General features: G+C 49.4%; 1 protein-coding gene across 1 annotated transcript; it reads right to left on the bottom strand.

Annotated features, from left to right (window-relative positions):
• Window positions 1-6,118: 6,118 nt before the first annotated feature.
• MRPL37 (mitochondrial ribosomal protein L37) lies at window positions 6,119-19,131 on the bottom strand. The gene is made up of 7 exons (XM_037499505.2): window positions 18,727-19,131; window positions 15,788-15,971; window positions 15,577-15,692; window positions 12,691-12,876; window positions 11,458-11,615; window positions 8,306-8,509; window positions 6,119-6,475 (listed from the first exon to the last, which is right to left on the bottom strand). The coding sequence occupies exons 1-7, from the start codon at window positions 19,070-19,072 to the stop codon at window positions 6,398-6,400; spliced, it is 1,272 nt and encodes a 423-aa protein (XP_037355402.1). The 5' UTR covers window positions 19,073-19,131; the 3' UTR covers window positions 6,119-6,397.
• Between the last annotated feature and the right edge of the window lie 68 nt (window positions 19,132-19,199).

Here is a 19,199-nt window from a genome sequence, read left to right as displayed (position 1 = left end):
TTCCTTTTTCCAAGACGGGAGACTGACCAGGATCGCTCTGGATAGGCTTGGAACTGGACGGAGAGACTTTGGAATGGCTGTGGGCGGGGCGGGGGGACACCAACAACCAAACAGACGTGCTGTTTCCGCTCCTGTTTTTATTTTCAAAAACCGACCAACGACCAACCAAGGCGACAGCGGAGCCAGGCTCCCCTCCCCGGAGGGGTGACACGTGGCCTCCCTCACCTCACCACCCCCATGGAAACCTTTGTGTCTTGCCCTGAAGACACCCGAATTCTTTGTACATTTACACCCCTCTCCCTCCTCCTCCCCTGTAGCTGGTCTTTGTTTTCTCCCCTCCCTTTCTGATCCATGTATATCATATTATGTGAGATATCATCTGCCTGAAAAAAGACCTCGTGCGGATTATTGGGAACATTGTAGCTGTTTCTGTGTTTTTTCTTACCTTGTAGTCTGGTTCTGAATTAAGAGAGGAAAAAAAAAAGTAATTATGATACATTGTAGTTTGTGTACGATATATGTTGATAACGTTTTATTAAAGGGACATCTTTTTCCGCAGCCCTTCCTGACATGTTTGGGGGGAACAAGGGTCAGTGTTCATTGTACTGATTACAGAATGCAAGGCGGCTGGCTGGTCACAGTTTTTGTTCCTGGCACGAAACGAGATTGGGTTGTGTTAACGGCATCTGCCTCCTTTTCCTGGCATGTTAATTCTGCCTGTTCTGTGCAGAGCTGCGCCGGCCCCGGGGGTGGCGGGTGGCTTGGGAGGGAGGGCGGGCATCAGCCTCACTTTAGATACTGGGGACATTATAAAAGCCCATACCGGTGTCTTGTCTTGCATGCACGTTTTAATTGCCAGGATATCTTTTTCTGGAAAGAGACTCCTGGTGCTTTGTGCTTTCCATTGAGAGCCCCTCTTGCCCGGGGTGGCCCAGTGGGCCGCCCCCACGCCTGGCTGCTTCTCACTTAGGATGGAATTCGTTTCACCAGCGGCCCTCAGCCTGATGCCTGGTATATTCGGGATTCCAGGCAGCCACAAAGCCTTCCATCCTCAGGTGCTGGGCTAGAGGAGGTAATGTTAGTTTTTAACCTCCAAAGCAATGGAGAGACCTTGAAAGATTTTTTGAGTCATCGTTTGACTTGAATTTCACAAATCTTACGTGGGATGCATCCTAGAAGAGGTTTGGGAGGAATTTGGCAGATAAGGGAGCCCAGTCCCAGCCATCATCTAGGCAAGAAATAGCTTGTGTGAGGTGAGTGGAGGAGCCACGCCGAAGGCTCAGCAGCTGCCTTCCTGCCAGTCACCAGTGTCCAAAAGATCCCAACTCTAATGTGACAGCTGGCCTGGTGATTGGGGTGGGGGTGGGGGAAGAGGCCTGAGTCAGGAAAAGCCAGCCCGCTAGAGACCCACAGCCCCACACACACTGGGCAAGCCTCCCTGAAGCTAAAAAAGAACCTTGAGGCAAACCAGCACCCAATGGAAGGTGGCAGGCGGGGGGGGGGGGTGCGCAGAGGCAGTGCAGACTCCAGTGGGCTCAGCTGGGGCTGCTCAGCCCGATGCCCTGGCTCACCCAAGGAGCCCCACCCCCAGCTTGAAGCATAGGGGTTCCATGAGCATTCTGTCCTAACTGAGTGGAGCTGGGGCTCTTGGAGGGAAGGAGAGGGAAGGAGGGAGGCAAATGTGCCCTGTAATGCCCAGCCCCAGCCCTGGGCTCATTGGAACAAAGAGCAGACTAAGGGAGATGGTGATGGGGGGTGGGATTCAGGGGCGTGTCCTTTACGTGCTGGTGCTTCGGCTCCATTCCTGGGTACCCCAGTCCTTGGCATCTGGCCATCCGACTACTTCCTTGGTTTCCTGCCTCCACCTCAACCTTTTCAATGGCCAAAAGATCTCACTTCTGAATGTCCTTAAACTCTTCCATCCAGCCCCTGTATTTACTGAGCACTTACTACATGCCAGAGACTGCCCCAGCACTAGGGATACAGCAGTGAACAAAACGTGGAAGGACTGAGGTGGGGCGGGCTGCGGGAAGAGCAGGTTTGGAGGTGCTGCTCCACTTGGCAAGTTCAATTAGAGACGCTTGTTAGATTTCCAGGTAAAGATGTCAAACAAGCAGGTCTGGACTAGAGACACACCGTGGGAACTGTTGGCGCTTCCATGGTCTTAAGAAGTCCCGAGACAGCTGAGATCTGAAACCGACGGGGAAGTTTTCAAGGACTGGGCCCTGCGGCTCAGCCATAAGATGTGGGGAATGGGAGGAACCAGCATCGCAGGCAGAGAAGTGGATGGGCGAACAAGGTGCCCTGCTCTGTGGGAGGGCCTGGAGCAGGAGGCTGAGGTTGAAATGAAGTAGGTGAGAGGTTCAGAGCGAGGCAGACACTAGGCTCTTTGGTTTTTGAGGCGTTGAATTCCCAGCTCAAATCTAAGGGCTGTCCCATGACTGAGCAAAAAAATGGAGAATGGATCCTTGCATATAAGCTACAGGATGGCTTTCCTCCTGAAATGTAGGGGCACCACTGCCAGAGCTACCAAAGAATGAAAGGAACCATAGAGATGATTTCCCCATCACTGGGTGTGTGTAAGCTAGTCGGTGCCAGAGTAGGTGAGGCCGTGTTGGATGGAGGGTAATCAGCAACACTTGTGCCTCATAGACCCCATCTAGGAGTTGTTAGAACCAATTAAAGGCACCGCCCAGGGCCCTCCCTGGTGGCGCAGGAGTTAAGGTCTCAGTGCTATTAAGCTCTCCAGTTCAATCCCCAGCCAGGGAGCTACCCACATGGCACTGCTGACCTCTCCTGTCTTACCCGCTGCTCCCCTTAGCAGTGTATTTCAGTAGAACCGCCTGTTCTGCTCCCCACTCTGTCTCTGGTGAATCCTCTCACCCCTCCCCCTCAAACTGTCCTACACTCCAGTTCAGATTGTATGTATAAATAAAATAAATCTTTAAAAAAAAAAAAAAGACGCCTCCCTTCCAGAAGGAAATTATGAACAGCTGTCAGTTGGCCAGCTGATGTCTCCCGAAGGCTCCTGGGAAGACTTGTGCCTTCCCCTTTATATACCCCCTCAAAGGGCAGCTCAGGCTTCCTAAGAGCAGCGAGCGAGTCAGCTCAGTGCTCTAACTTCCCTTGTTGAAGTTTTCAGTGGTTCAGTTTTTGGCGTTCAGAGTAACAAGCGAAATGACCTGATTCAGGTCTCCCTGGTTCCTGGGAGGGCAGGGCAGGAGCAGTGGGAGGAGAAAGCCCTCAGGGGCAGAGATGGGTTATAAGCAACTCACCGACCTCCAGCTGAGAGCGTGTCCTGAGCAAGGACTGGGTGACAGGACGGATCATAACCCATCTCCAGAGGCTCCAAGCACTTCTGGCGAGAGGGCCCCTGTCACAGGGAGCTCTGCCAGCAACCAAGCGGGTAGGCCGGGAATCGTGAGTCAGGTGGTTTGCATATTCGGCAAAGGGAAGACAGTCTGATGTCCCCAGGAGGCTGAGGGGCATCCTCCTGCCACAAGGAGGAACGAGGGAGACGCTGAGGTCTGAGGGGACCCTGGCCTGACCCTTCACCAGCTTTGGGTCTGCAGAGACAGTGTGTAGCAGGCACCCACCTGGGCCCAGCCCAAGCCAGACTTGGTAGAGGATAAAGGGCAGCTGAACGTCCCTCCAGGTGATCCCACCTTCTCACAGGGCTTCTGAGAACCTCCAGACTCACCTACTTGAAACCTGGTCAGATGCCAGCCTATTAATCCCAAGGTGGGGAAACCTGAAAGGCACTTTATCCCCATGTAGCAGATGAGGAGGCTGAGGACCTGAGAGGGTAACTGGAATGTAGCAGGTTCTTGGAAATGACTTCCCTGCAGCCTGTCTGTGGAGCTTAAAACGTGTCCACAATGAGGACAGGTTCGCGTAGCTTCACAATGGCCATGTCAAAATTTTGGTTCCAAGAGTCCCAAGTTCCTGTCGTGGGCTCTTTATACCAAGCGTGAGCCTCTCCCCGCATCCCCCGCACACAGCACTTGCGCTTCCTTCCCCAGACTCTGACTCGTGGGTAGTCAGTTCTCAGGTCTTAAAGCCAAACAGGGCCTTAAAAGCATCGTGTCTTTCCTTCTTTCCTGTTTAATGAGGAACTTGGAAAGGTGGTGAGAACGAAGTTTGTGGGCGTTTGGGATTGCGCATGACTCTGTGGAGGAGGCACATCACATCAGCTTTCAGCTCATCACACACACCCATGTGGTCTCTGAGCCTCAGTTTCTCCACCTGTCTGGGGAGGGAAAACATTGCCAGTCCTGCCTGCCTCACTGCAGATCAGCTGCAGGGCTGGAAAGTGCAAAGAGCTCCTGGCTTAGCTCTGAGGCCCAAAAGGGGGCACATCAAGACCCACTGTCTGGGCTGTCCTCACACAGGGTAGGCTGGGCTGAGGGCACGCTGCCCAGGCCTGCCAGCAACACTGGCACCCCTCCAGGGTTTCCTCAAGCCTCAAGGTCATCTGCTAACTATCCGCTGACGCATAGCCTTTGCCCAAATGCTCATGGGTCAGGCTGGCTTCCCTCACAGGGGGACCCTCTTCTAAGGGTCCCAGGGACTTCAGCCTGCTGAGCCTGGAGTCGTCTTCCCCACTTACCCAAGAATTACCACAGTGGCCTCCAGCTGGACTCCATACGGTAGCCCCGCCAACTTATCCTCCCCACGTCCAGTGTGTTCTTAAAAAAAAAAATCCCTTTGACTCAGCAGTTTTGTTGCTAGGAATTTACCCAGTAGCTATGTTGGCAAAAGAACTCTAGGACGCATGAACAAGGATGCTCACTGCAGCAATTATTTATAACGCTGGCAACTGGAAACAGCCCAGTATCCTTTGATAGATATTAATGCAGCTGCTCAAAAGAACGAGGTAGCTCATGGGTATGTATACAGCAAGACCCCCATGACCCCAAGGTATTAAATGAAAAAAGGGAGGTGCAGAGGTGTCTATAAAAAGGATGACACTAAGCAATGGACAGCCGTGCACTCTTACTACATCTATACATCTTCAAGGTGGTCTCTAAGAAATGCAAAGCTGTGGCTACTTTGGGGGATAAAGACTAGGGATTGCTTTGGTTGGGGGTGACTTGACTTTTACACCTGAGTTCTTTAAATTTCTACCACTTATATGACATAATTCCTACCTTCAAAATAAAAATTGGACAACAGGGTTCAATTTCCCTGGCCTCAGATCACCTGCCACGGGAACCCTGAGGTGTTTGGCATTCAGAGGTCCCTAATGAGTTGCCCCCTCCAGCCTCACCCTGCAACTTCCCTGTGTTTCCCATTTCCAGGCACTCCTGACTCACCCAGTTCCTCTGTGAAGCCCTGCTCGTGCACACCAGTGCTTCTTCCCAGTTACACCTCCATGCACCACCACCACCACCAGCTTCATCTGTTCCCTCTCCCCTGACTCCCACCAAGCCTAGAAGGTAAGTTGTAAAGTGGAAGGGGCACAAGCCTGGGGATCAGACACGCGGTCCATGAGGCGGCTCTGCTCTTTTTTGAGTTGTGGCCGATGTGACATTTGCTCCCAGGTCACTTTTCAGAAATTTTCCAGCTCCTGGGAAGTGTCGGCAGCGAAATGCTCTCAGCAAAGTGCCCTCACCTAAAGCCTCTCCTGGACAGGGGCAGTGCACACCCCATGAGTGGGACAGGCCAAAGGTGTGGCAGAAGGCTCAGCATCTTGCTGCTGGGCAAGACAACACGGCTCCCAGGTGCCCACAGCACTGGAGCTGGCGAGGCCTAAGGTGCAAACCCAGAGCCCAGGCTCTCCTCTGCCTAGCATGGACACCTTCACTCTCCTCAGGGGCTAATCCTCAAGGTTCTCCCTAAACTTTCACCTGCAAGCTCCCATCTCCAAGTTTCCTAGGAGGTTGACCTAAAACACCAAATATGTCACCTTGGTCCATTAACTGGGATACAAGTGAGAAGTCAACAATGAATCTTCTATCAGATCTCCTGCAGACACTGGACTGTGTCCACAATTTAATCCCCTGAGAACCTAGATCACCACAAGGTGCTATGTGGCAGGCACTGTAGCAACACAATTTAGAATCTTTAAGACGAGGTAGGTCATATTAGCCTCGTGTTTTAGATGAAGAAACTGAAACTCAGAAAGTTGAAGACTTTTATTTGGATTCATGGAATAGGTGAAAGGCAGAGCTGGGTTTAAGTGGGGACAGCTCAGTCGCAGGGGCTGCACTTGTGAGAGCCCTGAGCCCACAGGCAGCTGTGGGTACCCCTCCTGACAGTGCCCTCAGGATCCAAGGAACCAGAAGGGCCCTTTATTGCCAGGGAGACTGCCGGGCCAAACAAGTGCTGAGGCTCCAGGCAGGCCCCTGGCGCGGCCAGGACACAGGATCCTTCAAGTCTCAGAATGGTGCTTGGCTCACACAGCGCCGTGCAGATACAGAGCTAAAAACTTCCTGAATGTCTCTGGCTGGAAACCAGTCGGCCCAACAGGTTCCTGGAAAGAACACAGCCCGTCAGGATCCTGCTATGAGATTTCATTGCAGCAATTAAAACAAAGATCAGTTTTATGTAAATCTTAAGTGTCTGGATAAAAACTGTTTCTTTCTCTCCCGGACTAAGGAGGGACACCAGGGAGCTGGCACTGAGGAGTTGCCTGAGGGAGCTGGTGGAGGGAAGGACGTGAAGCACCCCCAGCGGCTTTCAGCCAAGTCATTTGTTGACAGCGCCCTGCCTTCTGATCCCTCTCACTTCACCACTTACAAATGCTGTCGCCCTTTTAATTCCCGGGGACAACAATCCCTCACTCGCCCCACACATAGGTACCAGGCATCTTCTTTCTCTCCCAAGCCCACACCCAGTACTGGAGACCCAGCAGTGACTTCAACCTGACTCCTGCCCTCAGGAGCTTACAGTCAGATGTTCAAATAGTGACAATAAAAGATGATAGGCCTCACGATAGAAGTAGGAAAAAGATGATAAGAAAGCAGGGGAGAAAATGACAAACACACTGAACTCCAAATACGGAAGAGGCCATGTGGTTGGGTTAGCAAGAGCAGGATGGGCGCAAAGAAAAGGAAGGAGACTTCAGAGAGATCAGCTGAGGCACAAATGAGGGCAGGAAGGGCAAGGATGGTGTCCGGGGCCTGTGCTGCTGGGTGAGTGTGGGGAAAAGGGTGGGAAGGGATGGGAGATGAAGCTGCTGAGGTAAGGGGGAGCCATGTGACCAAGCCAGAGTGGACCGGACACCGATGTGGCATTCTGGAAGGAAACCCTGAAGACATCATGCGGTGAGAGAGAACGCAACTAAGAACAGAGAGACGCAGCGGTGGTTGGTGTGACTGCAGGTGAGACAATGGTGTCTGGAGCCAGGGAGAAGGGCCCAGACCTGGGAGAATCAAGACTGATAGATGCCGGAGAACTCATTATACCACACTGTACAGCTGACACGCTGATAATGTTCAGAGGCTCAACAATAACTCCATTTAGTAAATCCACTCAGACCGAGTATGGGGCACAGGACACAGCTCGTCACGGACCTGGCAGCACCCCTCCCTGTCCTCTCTCATCCCTGACCCTGCTTTGTCTCTCCGGAGGGCTTATACCGCCTGCCACGGTATCATAATGTATTTAGATACTGTCGCCGCCTACTGCACAGAAAGCAGGCCTGGCCTCTGCCTGCTGGGCACAGGGAGTGCCGCAGCGACAGTATCCTGGGAGGAGCTCCCTCTCCGTGGAAGGAAGTGGTGAACGCATCTCCACAGGCCCTGCCTTCCAGGAGCTATGAGCTCAGTGATGGAGAAATACACACAAACAGGCAGCTCAGCAGAGTGACTGTGCCCTCACTGGGGACACGGGGCTATGAGCAGGCATGAAGCGGAGCGTGGGGGTGGTGATCAGGGAAGGCTTCCCAGAGGAAGTAACAATTAGTCTCAGCCTGAAATGACAAGTAGAGGATGGACAGATGGCAGAGAAATGGGGGAGAAAGGAGCAGGAAGAAAAAGGGAGAACTCTCCTACACAAAAGGAGCAGCAGCTAAGATCCTGATCTTCTCAAGCACAGGGCACACTGGGAGCTGTAGGGAGCTGGGCACGATGGGGTGAGGGCGTCAGAGGGAAGTGGAAGGCAGGGTAGGAGACTGACAGGGCCAAGGTGAAAGGCACTGTCTCAGGTGAGGTGTGGAGCTGAAGCAGCCCTCCAGGAGAGAGCCTGGGCAGATGTTCCTGAAGCCAGGGCCCCATTCACAGAGCGTCCCTTCTACCCCACCCCAGGCTCACTCTGGGAAGCAAGTCACAGCCCTGGTCCAGGTCACAGAAGCAGGGCTTACCACAACCACCTTCTTTCTGATCACTGGGCGACACCAAAAGTGCTGATAGAGGAGCTGGTCTGAGTCCACCCAAACCAGATTCTTGACGCCCTCGTTAGAGGCCAGATCGGTGGTGTTCAGCTGTAACACCAGGAACTGGAAGACCCGGCCATCGGTGCCCACACTCTGCACGACTACCGGCTGCTCTAAGACCTTGGCGTCATTCTGAGAGAGAGAAGACAACAAGTAAATTAAACCAGAAACTGGGCTGTAAGGGTAGCACACCAGGCCATTTCTAGTGCTGGCCTTTAAAACAAACGCCCACTCCAGTTTAATGATTTCACCATGGGGCAATGAAAACTGAACAAGTTCAGGGCACTATGCAGCCTGGCTCTGCCTGGCCTCAGATGCCCTGTGGCTGTAGGGTGCAAGCTCTTCGCCTTGAGCACATTAAATACTAATAATTCCTGCCACTGAGAGGCGATTACTGGATCAACTGCATAACATAGGAAGGTGAGCTGGGACGTTAATGACAGGAAATCCCTTGAGTTCATGGTAATACCTGAAGGGGACAACAATGACATCAGTTCTATCAAATGTTAATTTGGAGAGCCAATGACTACACAAACTCTCATTCGCTTCTCAGTCCATTTGACAGATGAGACGCTGAGACTCAACAGAGTCACAGAGATGTGTGGCAACAGAAGCCAGCCTGGCTGGCGCTCCAGCACGCAGTCGTCACTCTGCCTTACTCCCAGAGCCTGCCATCCTGAGTGCCCAAGTCTGCAGGCAGGCATGTTCCCTGGGCTTCATGCTCTCAGTTCAACTCTGAGACTTTGCCAGATTCCTGCAGTGTCCACTCCAATGTCAGCATCGGGATTTCATGAGACAACACATTTACTAATCATCTCTTTCAATTATCTCTTGTTACTTGGTGACAGAGATAATACCAGCAAGACCTCTCAAAAGGCTGGCATTATTCTAGTCCTACATAAAGCCACCTCTAATCTCAGAAATGGAGTGATGTGTTCCCATTTAAGATGAACTGAGGTTCAGAGCGGTGGTACAATCTGCTCAAGGATCCCCATGAGATGTGAGCTGGGACCAGACCCCATGTTATTAAACCACTTAAAGTCCAAATGTTCTGGTTTCCACCTCGTGTCCCACTGTCTCTGACAGTAGCACCTATTTTCACTCTCAGTAGTGTCCCAGCTTGGATGATAAATCTTATGTTCACCCTATTGAGATTCTGAAGCAATCAGTTTGGTGACAGCTACCCAATAAGCAGGCCCCACGAAGGGGAGCATCCCTGATTCAAAAACGCTGTCTACATTCACCCCTCCAGGGCTGAGTCTGATGTCAGGAATAGCTAATGTCAGCCCCCAGTATGGGACACATTGGGACTGTTGGCCTTAGAAATACCTGTTCTTAGCTGCATGAGAAATAAATAAAAAGAAAAGTGCCTCTAAGTGTTAGCTGAGAATTCTGTATTGACTCTTATCTCTCTCTACAGATCAATAAAACTGCAGGTAGTACATAAATTTCTCAGCAATTTTACCTTTTACATGGAATCTCTTCCTATAATTGCTCAACTTCACATCCCCAGGAATAATTTGTACATGGAAGGGTGGGGAAGCCTCCTCTTCTACCAACTGGTTGGCAATTAGTGGCAGCATTACTACCCCTGCTCTGCTGGCAAGAGCTGGCACAAAAGCTACAAAGAGCCCACAGGCTGGGGATCTGGCACGTCACTCTGCCTTCCCTCCCTGCCCCAGAGCTGGGAGCAATAAACATCCTCAAAGGTGGAGGGATCAGGGCTCCAACACTTGCTTCCCTGCTCTCTAGCTGTGGGATCTGAGGCAAGTGACCTAACCTTTCAGAGCCTTCCAGCAGCAAACAAAGGAAATCAAGGTTTCCAGGGACTGGAAAGACAAGATCACACATAGATTCACAAATTTCTTAGCTGTGGTGACCTTGGGCATGTTACTGAGCCTCCCTGAGCCTCAGTTTCTTCATCTGTAAAATGAAGCTAAAGCACCTGCCACGCAGGGTTGCTACAGGGCTGAAAGAATGCAGTGACTCCCAAATTCTGGGCAGTGGTTTTCAAAGACGCTTGTGACAGCAGCACCTGGAGTGCTTAATAAAACACTCATGGCCAGGCCCCTCCCCAGTTTCTGATGCAGCAGGTCCAAGGTAGGTCTGAGAATCTGCAGTTCCAACAAGTTTCTAGGTAATGCTCATGCTGCCATTCTAGGACCGTGTTTTGAGAGCCCTTTATAAAGAACCCCAATTAAATATGTGGCATGTAACATGCTCAATGCAGGGTAAAGTCCATTCCACTCTGTCTCATTAGGGTAACCACACCTTCCCACCTCCATCTTCTTCCTACACTGAGTAGAATGGAAAACAATGTTCTGAGCCACATCGCCTCACTCCTCCAGGAAGAACTAACCAAGGCCCAGAGGCCGGTGGCAGTTCTCAGGACGTGTCCCACTCTCAAATACACACGAGCTCGGGGATTTGGCCTCTAGTCTGCTGGGGCTCCCAGACTGCCTGCCATCCCTCCCTGAAACCTTTGCTCCCAGCTTGGTTTTCCTCCAATCCTGGGAAAGCTCTGTGACAAGCACTCAGTCCTGCAGTCTATACCATCTGTGTCCCTAATGCCATTTCTTAGAGCCAAGGGGTTACCACCAAGTGGTACCTTGGATCCCCAGAACCTGTCCTGACTTGGCAGGTAGATCTGGGCCATAACTACCAGCTGCCTGGAGGAGCCTGTCTTGGGTTCAGATAGCGCAGCAGGAGGCGGCATACTGGAGCACGGATAACTGAAGCTCAGCAGCTGGGTAAACCCGGTCCAAATCCTTCTCCACCACATACTGCTGTGTAATGCTGAGCACGCTGTTTATTCGCCTCGCTGTTTCAGCAGCTTAAGCTGGAAAATGGGGATCACAATGAAACCTTGTGGGTTACTGTGATCTACAAATGAGGTAGATTATGTCACAGACCGGCACACAGCAGGCCCCCAGCAGATCTGTAGGACGGGAGGAAGTGGTTCTCACTGAAACTCCTCAAACAAGGAGCCCTCAAACCCCATTTCTCTTTTTTGAGCAGCCTAAGGCAGGAGACCATATAAAGAAGCTTGGTGGCGGTGGTGGTCTTCTGCACATACATACCCCATAGAGGAGCCGGGCCTGGGCCAAGGCATTACCAAAAGCAAACACGATCATCTTGGCCCGCAGCTGTTCTGGTTGAAGGCGGTACGGTCGTATGTTGGCTGGCTCCAGGAAATAGAGGGTGTGTGGGTGGGGGTAAGGGTAACCCTCCAGGAATCCTGCAAGATACATAATCAGGTGAGGATGGAAGAGATTCATCGGCCTGCCCCAAGCCTTGGGAAAGTCAATTGCCTGAGCTTAGTACCAGGCACTAGAGACTTGGTACAGGTGGATATCACAATAGCTAAGGGCCTGGCAAACTTCCACCCTCTGGTCAAATCTAGCTCCCTATTTCTGAAAATGTTTTTACTGGTACTCAGTCACACTCACATAAGTCTTGCGTGCCTGTGACAGTGACCCTATGTGGCCTGCTGAACCTAAAATATTTACTACTTATCTCTACAGAAAATGCCAACATGTTAAAGGTGATTCTTATGTGCCAGTTTTAGCCCCACCCCTTTCTCTCTCCTTCAGGCACACAGGTGAGAGTGAGCTAGCAGAAGGATAACTTGAAGCCTGTGGCCAATTATTTTTTAAAAAAGCAAATCATTTGCAAAATTCAAACTTTATTCGTAACGGAAGATTTGTCTCTCTCCTCACAGCTGATCTGCACAACTCTGGTGCTAAGAATCAAAGCTCAGCACTTGCTTAGCTCAGTCGTGACCTTATGGGGTCTCCCCCTGCATGGCTATCAGGAAACTTGTGGTAAGTGGGGGATCTAAAGAGGTGACCTGCATCAGTAAAAATGAGTGAAAAGGTGGAAGGAAGGGTGGGTAAATGTGGGCACTGGACATCTCAGGGAAGAGCTCGACCTAAGGAGACAGGGCTTTCTGTCTGTCCTCAGTCCCTGCTTTGGTACCTTAGCCACCGAGAACCAGGACTCAGCATTCACTAGGTGTCAAAGTCTAGGACAGGTATCAGCGACAGAGGCCAAAACTCTGATGACAGTTGCTTCCCAGGAGTCAGAAACAAAGTCAGTCTTTGAGCAAGTCACTTAACCAGCCTCCCCACTCCCACCCCCGGGTCAGTTTCCTTACCTACAAAATGGGGATAACAGTAGCTGTCTCACAGGGCTACTACCTGGATCCCAGGAAATAATGCCTATAAGGTGCCTAGAACATAGCGTGTACCCTGTATATCTTCCTTCGGCTCTCATCTCTACGGCCTTGACTGCTGCAGTGCTTTGATACTTACCCGTGTCATCTTTCACGTCATAAACATTGCATTCCTGAAGACCCATAGTGGGAGATATGGGATAAAAGGTCTCAAAGACATGATTCTTTGTGGCTTCAACCTCCTCACTGGAGGCAATGGGGGGCAGAGGATCCTTGGCATTCAGTCGGGCTCCACTAGAATCATGAACCTGAAGGAGAATAGACTCTAAAAGAAGAAAAAAGAACATCAGTCTAACCTGGTCCATTCAGGAAGCCTTCATCTTGCCATGCTCTCATAGCAAGGCTCCTTTTATAGTTTTTCTAAAAGATTAGCCTAACCACAGAAAGCAAAATAGTGTGGTAGTCCTGGAATTCTTGGGAGGGGAATTGACAAAGCATTCTTCTTCCTGTATTCCCTTTCCGATGACCACTGAGGCCTGGCGGTCTCTGTGGGTTCGTGTATGCCCCACACAGACCTTACCAAGCTAGGGACCCAGAGATGGTGAGTTGCTCTCTGCTCACATGCAGCTTTCCAGGTAGGAAGTGCAACCAGTATGAGCCACGCTCGAAGACAGAAGGAGGGGAAAAGTGACATCCTCAGGGAGGCCTGGGGAGCTTCCTGAAAAAGGTAAATGCCTTCAAACTAGGTCTGAAGGATGGGTAAGAGCCGTTTCTCAGCTTTGGCATGATTCATATTTGGACTGGAAAGACAATTTTTCAGTGAGAGAGGCTGTCCTGGGCACTGTAGGGTGTTGGGTAGTATCCCTGGTCTCTACCCACCAGCTCCCAGGAGAACTGCCCTCACTACTCTTCCACTCCAGTTTAAGTCGTGATAATCAAAAAAAATCTCCAGACACTTCCAAATGGCACCACGAGGGCAAAACTGACTTGGCTGAAAACTGCAGGGTGAGAGCATGCCAGGCAAAGCAGTGGACAAGTATCCTAGAATAAGGAAGGATACCATGAGCAAGGCACAGATGTATGCCATGCCATGGCAGAATTCAGAGCACTAAAGCCAGAGGCCTAGAGTATGAGATGGTAAGAAAGGAGGTGGCGAGAGAAGTACTGAAGCTAGAGGCTGAGGGGAAAGGCTTTTAAAGCCAGGAACAAGTCCTCAAGGAGTGAGAGTAAAAAAAGCAGGCTATGAGAAAGCCCTGCGGAAGTCGGGGCAGCACCTGCACCACAAGGCAGGAGACACAGGTGTGCGTGCACAGCAAGCCCGCCACCGCGAGGCTGTGCCGATGCCCTTCAGAGGTCCTCACACCCCCGTCTGAGAAATGCCTCGTAAGACTCCTTGAGAATGGCCTCCTGAGGAGGGATTCTCCATGGAGGCGGATCTTTCTCTGAAGGTGCTTGGGTTTTTAGAAAAAGTCAAATCACAATACGATGGTAATGGATGAAGGCAGTTGAACTTACATGTCTAAAAACCAGCTTGCCCGATAGCACCGCCATTTAATTAGCATGTGGCCTTTCTTACTAGGTATGTAGAAAAAAGACACTATCTGGAGATGAATAAATTCTGATCTGCTTGTCAAAATAAATCATCCTCACACCTCAAGAATAGTTTTCTAAAGTATTTCCTGTTTCCTCACATACAATCTTGCAAGCAAGACAAATGTGCCTGGACCTCTCCTAACCTTGGGTTTTAGAGTCTCCCCACAGACCACTCTAGTGTGGTTTCCAGTTCAATTCCCTCCACATCCCTCCTCCAGTGACAGCTCCAGATGGGGCCGTTTAATTAGAGGTAATACTTGATGATGGGCCAACAAGTACTCCTCTATTAATGAAGTTCACTAATTTCCTTAGTGGTGCCATTACCTCTGCAAAGCTGACTCCTTGCCAGGAAGTCCATACTCAAAGGGGCAAGATGGAAAATCTGACCAAGTAGATGTCCTGAAAACCCCAAATTACTCCATAGCTGGTTTCCCTGGTCTAGGACTCCCCAACGAGAACACCTATATTCTCTGAAGCTCCCCTGCCTGAAACACCTGAGAGATGGTATTCATTCACCCGTCCCATCAGTCAGCACCTATTATATGCCAAACATATAAACAATATGCCAAACAATTATATGTTAGACACTGTGGACAAATTGGGTAAGACATGGTCCCCACCATCAGGAGATTGCAGTTTAGTGGGGCAGACAGCAAAGATAATTATAGACAATTATAACACAGTGAAATATGCACTATGATAAAAACAGGCATAATGGTTATAACGGTAACAGCTACCACGGCCGGGATTCACACAGGAAGGGAGCTTCAGTTGAGTCTTGCAAACAAGTAGAATTTACTCAAATGAGGAAAGCAAAAAAGACCATTCCCGGCAAGTGTACAGCAATGGCAAAGGCTCAAAGGTGTAAAAGCCTGATGCCAAAACCCTACAACTGTAAATGTGGGGTTGGGGCATGGGCTGGGGCATAGAGCCGGAGACACAACTAGAAAGAGTAAGTGGTAGCCAATTCACAGAAGACCTCTGATACCATGATAAATGGTCTAAGCTATTCAGAGGCAGTGAGGGATTTGAAATGCGAGGGACATAAAAGGACCTGCACTTCAGAAAGATCACTCTAGCAGCTGTGTGGAAAGTAGATTTTGAGAAGGAGAAAAGCATGAATGGGTGAGACACTCTTGCAGTAGAATGTGAGCTTTGTGAAGGCAGACACCGTATGTGCTTTATCGATTCTTCTCTTCAACACTGAAACCATCATAAACATTCCATAGATATGTTTGAGTTAACTGTCTTGGAGAGAAGTGATTTAAAAAAGTTGCTGGGCTAAGGCTAATGATATTAAAGGATGTGTCTTGAACAATGTAGGATGTGGGTGAGGACAGGTATGGTGAGCGGGGAAGTGGAGGCTGTACCCTGTTGGTAGGAGTAAGAGTAGAAAGATAAAAACGACTTTTTGGAATACAAGATAACCAACCTCGATTCCAGGTGGCGGAAAACAAGTGGTTTTTGGCACAGATCCGTCTAGCCAGGGAAGGATACTTGAGAATCTGGGATTTGCACAGTTGTATCAGACTGTCCATAATGACTGGGCTTGGAGGAAAAAGAAGAGCCATTTGGAGACATGACATAACATACTGACTTCAGATTCATCAGTTGGAAATCTTACTGACTTAAGGGAAACTTACCAGTAGGTCTCTCTCTTGGGGATGTCCTCAGTGGAGTGCCAGAGGCGAGCATGAGAGATAGCATTCAAAACACGTTCATCTTGGTTCTCTATGTGGTTCCTTGGATCACCAGCAAGGCTGAGCACTTTCTCAGGAAGGCCTTCTATCAACTTAGCTTTAGTAAGCCAGAGGGCCTGCTTTACACCTTTGGGTGAACAGTCACAAAAAAGAGAAAAAGATACTTCAGCCTGCCAGGTAGCATCTTGAGGAAAATGCTGCCTTGACAGAGACACAAAATTTGTCCTGTCACATCTAATTGGTCAAAACTAAAAATGAAGAATGGAAGCTAGAGAAGGCAGAACTCAACTCAACTTGAACAGTGACTTATGGTAATTCCCTCACCTATATAGTTTTAATTTCAACTGTGTTGTAAAAGTGATGTAAAATGCCCAAAATACCTTTCAGGAAAACATGGAATATAAATAAACTAAAATAGATTTTATTCAGACTACTTTGCTTAGTCTTTAAACACTAAACCATTTCAGCTATTCTCAGCAGGATGGGCTATGGAGTCAGGTAAAGCTCCCTAGCTTCATTTCCTCCATACCTCATTTCCCTAAGGGAGAAATGACACAAGCCTAGGGATATAGGCATTAAGTCCACATACCAGTCCTCTACCCTTGGATCCAAGTTAACTGTACTCTTTTCATATGTTATTATGCCTACTGGGCCTCCCCTGGTGGCGCAGCAGTTGAGCGCTGGGCTGCCAGGCTGCCGGCAGCCTCTGCAGCACCAGTTCATTCCCAGGCTGCCGGTGAGGGTCCCACAAAAAAACAAAAAAACAAAAAAACAAAAAAAACAAATGTTATGCCTACAAGTTGACAAGAAGCCTGGTTGACTGCTTTGGCTGGGAGGCTACCAGTCCCAGCTGGAAAAACACCACTCTGACTCAGGAACAAATGTCAAATCTTCATTTGAAAAGCTACTGTCTGGGATTAAAGAAAGCCTAAGACACTTTGGCAGAGATGCCCTTAGGCAATTTCTTTTGTGGTAAAAAATGAAAGGCAATGTAGGGTAATGAGATTTTCCACTTTAAGGCTAAGATGTCAGAAATACAAATATTTAGAAAAGTAACTTCTGTATTTTATGGTGCAGCAGCAGAAACCCTGGTCAGGGGAGTTAGGTCATCTGTGTTTTAGTTCTCTGACACTACCACTGTTCCCTAAACTTGATAACAGATAAAATATGGTTCACTAGTATATGAATAATATAAACAGGCATACCTGGAACATGAGTGCATGTAAAAGTTATGTTTATTCTACACGGTAGTCTATTAAGTGCAACAGTATGTCTTTTTAAAAAATGCATATACCTTAATTTAAAAATACTTTATTGTTAAAAAAAAAAGCAAGCTCATCATCATCTGAACCTTCAGCAAGTTTTACTTTCTGTGAATAGTCCCGGGGGGGGGGGGGGGAAAGACACTGCAATATCTGAGAAGCACAATAAAGTAAAGCACACTAAAATAAGGTGTACCTGTAATTAGAACTGCCATTTGTTGAGCATCACTACCTACCTAGTGCCACAAGTTTTATCTACAAATTGGATGGGATTTTACAGAAAAGATGAAACTCAAAGACTAAGGAATTTGTTTCAAGTCACATACCCTGTAAGTGATGAGCTAGGAGGAGATTCTAAATCTGTCTACCCTAAAATCCATGATCTATTTTCCCAATTTGCTTCCGCAGTCCTGTATCTTAGAGTTTGTCAGACTTTATGGAACCTTTCTGCTGCATGCGGTGAAAGCACAGACCAAGTTTTCAGCTTAGTAAAACAAGTGTGAACTTAATTTCTAAAATATTTCTAATGCATTCATCCACATGGTAATTTACCACAGTCAATCAAGGGTGTCAGGTCTTGTGAGGTCCTTCACAACACCCTATGGAACACTGGAAGTGTTTAAAGGCTGGAAAACCAGTTTTCAGAAATGGGTTAAGCAGCTTAAGAAGTTGGCTAGTTGACTCAAGTTTTTTCAAATCTAGGGTTTATTCTCTGGCTTAATTCCCAAATTCTGCCAGGTATTTCTTCCTAATTACTCCTTGAAAAATACTGCTCCCACTTACCTTGACCATTTTGTTTTCAGGAACTAACATATCCCCATTCTGATTTGGGGACTAAGGAAGAATGAGGAAAGGGACTCTCAATGAACAAGGCCCACTCCCCCTCTACCCCCAAACTTTGGACTTTGGAAAATAAACTCTAGGTTCCTAGACAGACTGGTATAGCTTATCATTTTGATGTGTTAAGTGAGAATGAAAGGAGAGTGGAAATGGCTAGAAGGTTGTTTTGTTTGGTTTTTGACTGTCTTTGAAAATATCTCAGCTCTGACCTTTGACAAAAGACCCTAAGGAAAATCAGGGTTGTAGTCCTGGCCTCACTATTAACCCACAGCGCATCTGTGGGCATATCTCTTGCTCTTTCTCACAATTACCAATTCAGGAAATGAGGCAATCGGACAGGGCATTAAGCCCTCTTTCTGCTGTCTTTCAGCACTATAATGTCTCTCCATCTATTTCTTAAATGTACAGTTACATCTCCAGGATGTCAAGAGCTGCAAGGGTCAACGTGGACCCAAAACGTCAAAACCGTTCATTTCCCCTTAAGTGGAGGCTCAGGAAGTTTCAGTCACTTGCCCAAAAATCATACCGTTAAAGGAAGGGCTAGGGCTAGAAACCAGATCTTTTCACTTAGCCACGCAAACTCCCTAACACTTCCTCACGCAAGCACAGCTCTCGGTATCCCACCTAATCCTGACAATTCTCAGAAGATGGGAATCACTATCGGTCCCATTTAGCAGACGAAGAAACCGAGCCCACGGTTTCAAAGTCCTGAACGAGGCCACAGAAGACCAATGCCGAACAGGGGGACAAGGGACCCACTTGGGCTTCCCAGGGCCTCACCCTCGAGGAGGCGGCTACGCTGGTGGAAGACGTGGCAGACCTGCTCCTTGTATAGAGGCTGCTCGTGAATCGGGGGCAAGCGGCGGAACTTTGGGTGTGTCCAGCCCGGATCCCAGGGCGGGAAGACCGGCCGCGCCAGCCCGGGCATAAAGTGCATCTTCCCAGCGTAGGTTATGGGCTCCAGTCCAGGGATTTCGTACACTCTGTCCTGTGGAGGAGGCGGGGGCTTGCGCGTGGAGCGCACACCCCACTCGTAAGCCCCGCGACTCGGGACCTCACAACCCCCAAGGCTGAGCCGCCTGGGGCGAACTAGCGCCCGCCTTGCGGGCCCCGATGCCAACGCCATACCGATCTGGCGTCCTCAATACCTCCTCCTGGGCGCCGCCATCTTCCCGTTCGCAAGACCTGCTGGGAACGAAAGGGGTCGGGCACCAAGGCTCTTTCTGTGAGTGGCAGCCAATTGAACCAATCAT

Source organism: Talpa occidentalis, unplaced genomic scaffold (assembly GCF_014898055.3).
Source record: "Talpa occidentalis isolate TD23 unplaced genomic scaffold, MPIMG_talOcc4v2.1 talOcc4.9, whole genome shotgun sequence".
Taxonomy (NCBI): domain Eukaryota; kingdom Metazoa; phylum Chordata; class Mammalia; order Eulipotyphla; family Talpidae; genus Talpa; species Talpa occidentalis.
The sequence above is the reverse complement of the archived record's forward strand: the minus strand, read 5'-3'. Positions and strand labels throughout refer to the sequence as shown.

Excerpts from the sequence above, each read along its gene's own strand:
- MRPL37 (XM_037499505.2), bottom strand. The coding sequence starts at position 19,072 with ATGGCGTTGGCATCGGGGCCCGCAAGGCGGGCGCTAGTTCGCCCCAGG. Across the intron at positions 12,877-15,576 it reads TTCCGCCACCTGGAATCGAG|AGTCTATTCTCCTTCAGGTT; the intron begins GTTGGTTATCTT and ends TTCTTCTTTTAG. Across the intron at positions 6,476-8,305 it reads TCAGAAAGAAGGTGGTTGTG|GAACCTGTTGGGCCGACTGG; the intron begins GTAAGCCCTGCT and ends TGTTCTTTCCAG.